Source organism: Babylonia areolata, chromosome 20, assembly GCF_041734735.1.
Source record: "Babylonia areolata isolate BAREFJ2019XMU chromosome 20, ASM4173473v1, whole genome shotgun sequence".
Lineage (NCBI taxonomy): Eukaryota > Metazoa > Mollusca > Gastropoda > Neogastropoda > Buccinidae > Babylonia > Babylonia areolata.
The window spans coordinates 13,241,540-13,251,539 of NC_134895.1; the positions used below are offsets into that span (position 1 = coordinate 13,241,540).

The window sequence follows — 10,000 nt, forward strand, 5'->3', positions numbered from 1 at the left end:
ATACTAATCACAGACCCACTTCTTGATTTGCTGATCCTCCTGGGGAAGAATTATATATATGTACGACGGGCGCAATAGCTGAGTGGTTTAATCTGTGGGTCCCGGGTTCGAATCTCGGTAACGGTGCCTGGTGGGTAAAGGATGGAGATTTTTCACAAATGTTAAAAACCGGTGTTCGGTTGTGTGTGTGTGTGTGTGTGTGTGTGTGTGTGTGTGTGTGTGTGTGTGTGTGTGTGTGTGTGTGTGTGTCTGTGTGTCCGTGATATACTTTTAACATTACCATTTTCACTGGAAATACTTTGTCTGCCAATACCAAATTTGGCTAAAACATAGAAGAAAAAAAATCTTCACAGTCATACCAATATTATGTTGTATGTCTCCCGGTTTTAACAGCATTTCCGATTCATTAATGGTCGATGCTGGTTCTGGATTCCTTTGCAGCTGCCCGAACGTCTTGCAATAAGACGCCATGACCACGTTTTACTTGTTCTCAATTATAAACCAAGAAATACAAATTCTGGACAGAACACATACACAGTGACACTAACTACATTATTGGGGTGTTTACTGCATATGAATATTCTAAAGTGAACACTGAGTTAACTAGAATGAACATAAAAGAAAATTTGAATGGACCGTTTTGAGTTGTCTAAAGACCTTCATTGGGGAGCACACATCCAGGCCACAACAGCAAAGGCAGACAAGACCAGTGCCTTCATGAATAGGAACCTGAGAGGATGCCCCTACACCACCCAGACAACATGCTACAAGGGGCTTGTGAGGCCCATCCTAGAATATGCTGCGCCAGTCTGGGACCCCCAGCAACAGTATCTCACAACCAACCTGGAGATAGTACAACGCAGATCAGCTCGGTGAATAATGCATGACTTCCGCCCCACCACCAGTGCAACCGAGCTTATCACCAGGCTGGAACTCGACCCCCTCAAACTGTGCAGCACTGCAGCCAAGGCCACCATAATGTACAAGATCATGGGTGGTTTGGTTGAGGTGGCACCCCGGGAAGGTACTTAAGGGCGGACAAATTGAACTGTCCGAGGCCACCCGGAAACCACAAGTACCCTTCTCCCGCACTGACTTCCACAGGCACTCCTTCTTCCCTTCAGCTGCCCGCCTGTGGAACTAGATTCCAGACTATATTATGATCTCAGCCTTTTCCCCTCAGTTATTCAAGACCAGGACTGAGGCCTGGCTGCGAGCCTCAGGCTCAGTATAGCTACAGGACAGGGTTTTTTGTTTGTTTGTTTTGTTTTGTTCTTTCACTGATGTTGTGTGGAGCCCGGGTTCCCCTGGCTGAACTAGGGGGCTTAACTCACTCAGTACGGCCAGTCCTCTCTTCTCCTCTACACAGACCCCTCGGATGTCCAGTGGGTGTCTGAATGACCCAACCTTTAGCTTCCGTCGTCAGAATTGTGGTATTCTTTGTCAACATTCACCTCTTCAGTATAAGAGCCTTCCGCTTGCAATATTTTGATGATGGTAACTGGGGTGAAACGCTGTTAACGTCGTCCCTTTCGCCGTTCGTATGGAGAGAGTTAATTAACGGTCGTAAACAGACATCAGTCATCTAGAGCTCAGCCCCCTATCGTGGACTGTTGCCCTGTATAGGGATTACCACAGGATTATAGACAAGACAAGACAATGGTCAGCCTTGTCAACACTGGTTTGTGCAGATCTTGACAACATGTTGCAAAGCCTGACGCGATGGCAACGTCTCTTTTACCGAAGAATTAAAAGAATTTCTCAAATAATCATCGACGTGTTTACTGTATATGAATGTTTTAAAGTGGATACTGAATTAACTAGAATGAACAGAAAGAGAAATTGAATGGACAGTGTCGTACTTTCGATGCTTGTCAAACACGGATTTCTGCATGTCTATAGATGTCGGACACATATTGCAGTGTGTTTCAGGCGATGGGAACGTCTCCTTTACTTCGGACTTGAAAGAAATTCTTAAATGCCCAAGATATACCAAAAGAACATGATTTAAACGGCGTTTTCACTTCGATTACCGTTCTTTATTTATTCCGCTAAATGTATATGCTTAAATAATACTTTTTCAACGTCATCGTTGAATGCCGTGTCGGTGCAGTGCACAAAACCAATCATTCTTGACCCGAACATCCTGGGTTCGAATCTGCTTTTAAGTCTTTTTTTTTTCTTTTTAAACGCGAAGCTTTATATAATTATAATAACGAATAGAGAACACATTTCATCAAACTAATTCTTATAAGTTTTTTTTTTTTTTTCTTTTCAGTGTGTCTCACAAATGAGTCTTGAAGGCCTTGCCTTTCTTATCTTTCCATCTGTTTCTCCCGTTTACATGCGTTTGTGCGTTTATCAAGAAATACAATCAGGCTTGTCCACGTATCACAAGCGAGTCTTGAGAGCTTTGCCTCTCTTGTCATGAATGAAAACGGGCTGAAAGCGAGCAATTTACAGCAAGGATTCACGCCTGCTGATTTATGAAGAACAGAAAACTGAACACAAACAACTTCAAAGACAACAACTAGAATACAACAATGCCTGTGGATTTACAAATTATAATCAGCTCTAATCACAACGAAAAACAGCGATAAACCCAGCACCAATTAAAACGACAACAACAACAACAACACACATCAACAATATAAAAAAGGGTAACAGCAGCAGCAACACAAACAATGTCACACAATAAGTAGCTCGCAAATGCTGGGAAGTAGGTATGTTATTTCTACATGATGTGCCGGTCAAGTTATGGACGCCAACCAAAATGATATGAACAACAAAAGCAACGACAACAAACGGAGAGATTTAACCATCCTTCCTCTCTCTAGAACACACCACAGCTGCCCATAGCAACATAACGACAGGTTCAAAGAACTAGGTCAGCTCAAACGTCTCTAGAACACACCACAGCTGCCCATAGCAACATAACGACAGGTTAAGAGAACCAGGACATCTCAAACGTCTCTAGAACACACTACATCTGCCCATAGCAACATGACGACAGGTTCAAAGAACTAGGACAGCTCAAACGTCTCTGGAACACACCACAGCTGCCCATAGCAACATAACGACAGGTTCAAAGAACTAGGTCAGCTCAAACACCTCTAGAACACACCACAGCTGCCCATAGCAACATAACGACAGGTTCAAAGAACTAGGTCAGCTCAAACATCTCCAGAACACACTACAGCTGACCATAGCAACAAAACGACAGGTTCAAAGAACTAGGTCAGCTCAAACATCTCTAGAACACACTACAGCTGCCCATAGCAACAAAACGACAGGTTCAAAGAACTAGGTCAGCTCAAACATCTCTAGAACACACCACAGCTGCCCATAGCAACATAACGACAGGTTCAAAGAACTAGGTCAGCTCAAACACCTCTAGAACACACCACAGCTGCCCATAGCAACATAACGACAGGTTCAAAGAACTAGGTCAGCTCAAACATCTCTAGAACACACCACAGCTGTCCATAGCAACATAACGACAGGTTCAAAGAACTAGGTCAGCTCAAACGTCTCTAGAACACACCACAGCTGCCCATAGCAACATAACGACAGGTTAAGAGAACCAGGTCAGCTCAAACGTCTCTGGAACACACCACAGCTGCCCATAGCAACATAACGACAGGTTCAAAGAACTAGGTCAGCTCAAACACCTCTAGAACACACCACAGCTGCCCATAGCAACATAACGACAGGTTCAAAGAACTAGGTCAGCTCAAACACCTCTAGAACACACCACAGCTGCCCATAGCAACATAACGACAGGTTCAAAGAACTAGGTCAGCTCAAACACCTCTAGAACACACCACAGCTGCCCATAGCAACATAACGACAGGTTCAAAGAACTAGGTCAGCTCAAACACCTCTAGAACACACCACAGCTCCACATGGCAACATAACGACAGGTTAAGAGAACCAGGTCAGCTCAAACGTCTCTAGAACACATCACAGCTGCCCATAGCAACATAACGACAGGTTAAGAGAACTAGGTCAGCTCAAACGTCTCCAGAGCACACCACAGCTGCACATGGCAACATAACGACAGGTTAAGAGAACCAGGACATCTCAAACGTCTCTAGAACACACCACAGCTGCACATGGCAACATAACGACAGGTTAAGAGAACCAGGTCAGCTCAAACGTCTCTAGAACACATCACAGCTGCCCATAGCAACATAACGACAGGTTAAGAGAACTAGGTCAGCTCAAACGTCTCTAGAACACACCACAGCTGCCCATAGCAACATAACGACAGGTTCAAAGAACTGGGTCAGCTCAAACGTCTCTAGAACACACCACAGCTGCCCATAGCAACATAACGACAGGTTAAGAGAACCAGGACATCTCAAACGTCTCTAGAACACACCACAGCTGCACATAGCAACATAACGACAGGTTAAGAGAACCAGGACATCTCAAACGTCTCTAGAACACACCACAGCTGCACATAGCAACATAACGACAGGTTAAGAGAACCAGGACAGCTCAAACGTCTCTAGAACACACCACAGCTGCCCATAGCAACATAACGACAGGTTCAAAGAACTAGGTCAGCTCAAACGTCTCTAGAACACACCACAGCTGCCCATAGCAACATAACGACAGGTTAAGAGAACCAGGTCAGCTCAAACGTCTCTAGAACACATCACAGCTGCCCATAGCAACATAACGACAGGTTCAAAGAACTAGGTCAGCTCAAACACCTCTAGAACACACCACAGCTGCCCATAGCAACATAACGACAGGTTCAAAGAACTAGGTCAGCTCAAACACCTCTAGAACACACCACAGCTGCCCATAGCAACATAACGACAGGTTCAAAGAACTAGGTCAGCTCAAACACCTCTAGAACACACCACAGCTGCCCATAGCAACATAACGACAGGTTCAAAGAACTAGGTCAGCTCAAACACCTCTAGAACACACCACAGCTCCACATGGCAACATAACGACAGGTTAAGAGAACCAGGTCAGCTCAAACGTCTCTAGAACACATCACAGCTGCCCATAGCAACATAACGACAGGTTAAGAGAACTAGGTCAGCTCAAACGTCTCCAGAGCACACCACAGCTGCACATGGCAACATAACGACAGGTTAAGAGAACCAGGACATCTCAAACGTCTCTAGAACACACCACAGCTGCACATGGCAACATAACGACAGGTTAAGAGAACCAGGTCAGCTCAAACGTCTCTAGAACACATCACAGCTGCCCATAGCAACATAACGACAGGTTAAGAGAACTAGGTCAGCTCAAACGTCTCTAGAACACACCACAGCTGCCCATAGCAACATAACGACAGGTTCAAAGAACTGGGTCAGCTCAAACGTCTCTAGAACACACCACAGCTGCCCATAGCAACATAACGACAGGTTAAGAGAACCAGGACATCTCAAACGTCTCTAGAACACACCACAGCTGCACATAGCAACATAACGACAGGTTAAGAGAACCAGGACATCTCAAACGTCTCTAGAACACACCACAGCTGCACATAGCAACATAACGACAGGTTAAGAGAACCAGGACATCTCAAACGTCTCTAGAACACACCACAGCTGCCCATAGCAACATAACGACAGGTTCAAAGAACTAGGTCAGCTCAAACGTCTCTAGAACACACCACAGCTGCCCATAGCAACATAACGACAGGTTCAAAGAACTAGGTCAGCTCAAACGTCTCTAGAACACACCACAGCTGCCCATAGCAACATAACGACAGGTTCAAAGAACTAGGTCAGCTCAAACACCTCTAGAACACACCACAGCTGCACATAGCAACATAACGACAGGTTAAGAGAACCAGGTCAGCTCAAACATCTCTAGAACACACCACAGCTGCCCATAGCAACATAACGACAGGTTCAGAAAACTAGGTCAGCTCAAACGAAGACCACCCCTCCCACCACAACAAACAGCTACTCAATAACAGCAACAGCAACAGCAACAACAACAACATCAACAACAAACCTATCGAGTTTCTCCGAATGTCAGTGAACGCAACACCTACGCACGATAACATACCAGGCAGTTTATCATGAAATATAATCATGCTTCTCCACGTATCACAAGCGAGTCTTGTAATAAATGAAAATGGGCTGAAAGCAAGCAGTTTACAGCAAGGATTCGCGCCTACTATTTATTTATTTATTTTCTCAAGGCCTGACTAAGCGGGTTTGGTTACGCTGCTGGTCAGGCATCTGCTTGGCAGATGTGGTGTAGCGTATATGGATTTGACCGAACGCAGTGACGCCTCCTTGAGCTACTGATACCGATACTGATACTTACTAGCAAAAAGAAAAATAAAAGAAATCAATACAAACGTTTGCAACAGCGGCTGAGACAGCAACAACAACTCACAGGGAATTATGAATGGTTAACATCTCATGCGCCAGCACTTAAGTTCATTCAAAGTACAACAATGAACTTTGCACGAAAAGTATCAGCAGCAACAACAACAACAACAACGGCGACGACGATGACTTACGACAAAAACACAAGAATTTATAAGATAACATAAAAACAAAACAAAACAACAACAACAAAAAATAATATCGAAATGAAATAAAAAGCCAGAAACAAAGAAAACAATGGAAAACTCTGGCACACAACTTCCAGAAGATTCAGATTATATTGATGACTGAACGGGTCCTCGACGGAAACATATCCATTAAAACATTACAAACGATGAAAACAATGTTTTTATGCATTTTTTTCTTCTACTTCTTGTTTTTCTTGCTAAGAAACAGAGGCCTCGTCAATACCAATGTTTGATATCAGAACAAACCAACAAGAATACCGAAAAATAGCAAGAGGAATATACTACCACTAACAAAGGCAGTGTGGTTCAGGAAAGAGGGGCAACATAATTTTAAAAAATACCAACGGCAACAAGAGCAGCAGACACAAGAAATATGACGACGAAGTTGACGACACCACCACCACCACTAACAACAACAACAACAACACTTACGACCTCAGAAGCCGCAGACTGCGACGCGATGAAGGTGGCAATTCTGGACGAGACGCACTCCTCTTCCTCTTCCTCCTCCTCCTCCTCCTCGTTCTTCTGCTCCCCCTCCACACTTTCTCCGTCACCCTTCTTCTCCTCACCGTCCGCCCTCCGTTGAAACAACTTGCAGCTTTCCTGCTCCTGCTCTTCCTGCTGCTGTAGCTGCTGCAGAAAACACAGGGCTTGTTGTTGCTGCTGCGGCTGCTCACTATTCTCACAGCAGTCTGCGTAATTCGGAACATGTTTGGAATTGCGACGCTGTTGCTGTTGTGACTGCTGCTGCTGCTGCTGTTGCTGCTGCTGTTGCTGACGACGGAGCTTGATTGAGTTGAGGGTGGAGGTGACGTCCAGAGTCCTAGCCTTTCCGAGGAAGCGCTGGGCGGAGCGGTGAAGACGGAGGTTGATCTCCAAGGCGGGCAGCAGATCCATCATGGGCAAGGTGCTGACGGCGGACAGGCGGTCACTGGAGTCACCGACACGGGCAGAACACGGCGAAGAGGAGAGCTCCGCCACGTCCTTCCGAGTCCTCCTGGCGCTCTCCACGGACAGGTCGCACGTGCCTGCCCTCGAGTTCGTTCTTCGGCCTCTAGGGGACGCTGCTAAACTGTAGCTTTCACGTGATGATGGCGAATCAGAAACCAGTTGTGGTGTTTTTAGTGATACGCTGTCTGATACTGAGTTGCTGGTGCGGGAGGCTGTTGGCTGAGAAAGCTCTGAATGCACAGCTTCAGCCACGGCCTTGTCTGAAACTGCCGATTTACTTTTGTCCCAGTGTCTCGACTGAGGAAGACCTGAATCCAGAGACACTGTCACAGGAGCGGTGGACGATCGGGGTATACCTGAATCCTCCGGCACGGGCACCACAGACACGCCAGAGCTTGTCGATGGTGAAGCGGTTGCTCTGGAGATAACGGACAGCCCCGTTCTGCTAGATTCAGCAGAAGTGCCTGGCTTCCGGTCTTGCGCAGTACGTTCAGACTGAGCCCTCATCCGGTGCACCCTGTCGAAGGGCTGGTTGAGGACCTGGAACGCTCTGACCGCGCACGACGTGGACCTGCGCGGCGTGTGCACGTGCTGGGAAAACAGCTCCTGTCCCGAGTCCTGGATGGTGATCTTGTGCAGCACCAGTGTCCTGGACCGGGCGCTCGTTTCGATCTCCGCGCTGTCAGAGCCCGGCACGTTCGTCTCGGCACCCTCCTCGCGGCTCCCCCTCTCTTCCGTCTGTCTGGGGGACTTGCTCTGGCCGTCACGGGGCGTGCCGGCCCTCGGCCTGTCCTGACGACACTGCCTGTTCAGTGCCATTTTGGCCAGGTCAGCCAGGTGATTGTAGCGGGCCAGGTAGGCCGGGGTGATGAGTTTCCGACCGGAAGGGGAGGTTTTTGAAGGGGGTTTCCCCGTGTACTGAACACACTGACCCGGAAAACGCCCGCCTGTCGGGGTCTCGCCGCCTCGTGCGCGCTCTCTGCATGGGAAGAGAATCTTCGCCATGGCTTCCTGGTGGGAGGCGGTGCGGGTAGAGGAGGTGGCCAGCACGGGGTGGACCTTGTGCAGCGGGATCTCGCCCAGGTCCACGTACCCAGGTCTCCTGGGCGCCGTCTGAGGAGTACGAGCGTTCACCGCCGCCGCCGCTCCCTCCTCGCTGCCGTCGGGGTCCTGGCCGTTGCTGGACACCTTGGATCCGTATCCTTCGTCCCCTTCGTCCTCCTCCTCCTCGTCCTGGTTTCTGACTGCGTTGTCCGCCCTGTGCCTCGCCTTCCCTGCTTCCTTCAGTGACGCCTTCGCTCGTGGGGCGTGCTCAGAGGCGGCGTTCCCTGGTCCCTCGTCCTCCTCTTGCTCCAGGGAAACTCTCCTCCACGCGCCGCTCACAGTCCTTCCTCTCCTCGACCTGTTAACTCCCTCCCCTACCTCCTCCTTCTCTGTGTTCTCGGCCTCCTCCTCTTCCTCCTCGTCCTCCTCCTCTTCCTCCTCTTCACTTTCTTCCCCAACCTCAGGGTCCTCCTCCACTGCTTCTTCTGCTGCTGCTGCCTTAGCGCTGGCGCCGTTGCCCTTGGGGCGGTGGGGGTGGGGGTGGGGGTCCCGGGTGGAGGTCTGCCCAGCGTTCAGGCCGAACTGACAGTGGCCCAGGTAGCGCTGGTGCAGGCTCTGTCTCTCGAAGGCCACCCGGTCCTCTAGGGCCGGGCACAGCCCGGTCACGTGACGGTACTCTTCCTCCTCGTGATGCTCGTGCGGTGATTCTGGACAAGAGGGTGGGAGGGTGGGGTCATGGTTGGTGGGAGGGGTAGTGGGTTGGTGGGTATGGGGGAGGGGAGGTTGGGTGTGGAAGGAATCAAGGGATGAATGAGTACATTGATGAAATGGGCCAGTGACTGAGTGAGTGCGTGACTGACTGAGTGACTGAGTGATTGAGTGAGTGACTGGACACAGTGAGTGATTGACTGAGTGATTGACTAATTAATTAGTGAAATGACCCAGTGATAAAGTGAATGACTGACTGAGTGAATGACTAAATGAGTGATTGATGAAATGACCCAGTGAGTCACTCACTCATTCAGTCATTCATTCAGTCACTCATTCATTCAGTCACTCACTCATTCAGTCACTCACTCACTCACTCATTCGGTCATTCATTCAGTCACTCACTCACTCACTCACTCATTCAGTCATTCAGTCAGTCACTCACTCATTCAATCATTCAATCAGTCACTCACTCACTCATTCAGTCATTCAATCAGTCCCTCACTCACTCACTCAATCAGTCAGTCAGTCACTCACTCACTCACTCACTCACTCATTCATTCAGTCACTCACTCACTCACTCATTCAGTCATTCATTCAGTCACTCACTCATTCAGTCATTCATTCAGTCACTCATTCATTCATTCCCTCACCCATTCAGTCACTCACTCACTCATTCAATCAATCAATCACTCACTCATTTGGTCATTCAGTCAGTCACTCACTCACTCA

At 48.1% G+C, this 10,000-nt stretch overlaps 1 protein-coding gene across 2 annotated transcripts in view; it reads right to left on the minus strand.

Moving 5' to 3' along the window:
• The window catches only part of LOC143294841 (uncharacterized), a 25,174-nt gene that overhangs the window by 7,326 nt on the left and 7,848 nt on the right, over positions 1–10,000 (minus strand). For both annotated transcript variants that reach the window (XM_076606347.1, XM_076606346.1), the window contains exon 4: positions 6,995–9,267. In XM_076606347.1, the coding sequence (XP_076462462.1) occupies positions 6,995–9,267 (2,273 nt within the window). The remainder of the gene's footprint in view (positions 1–6,994; positions 9,268–10,000) is intronic.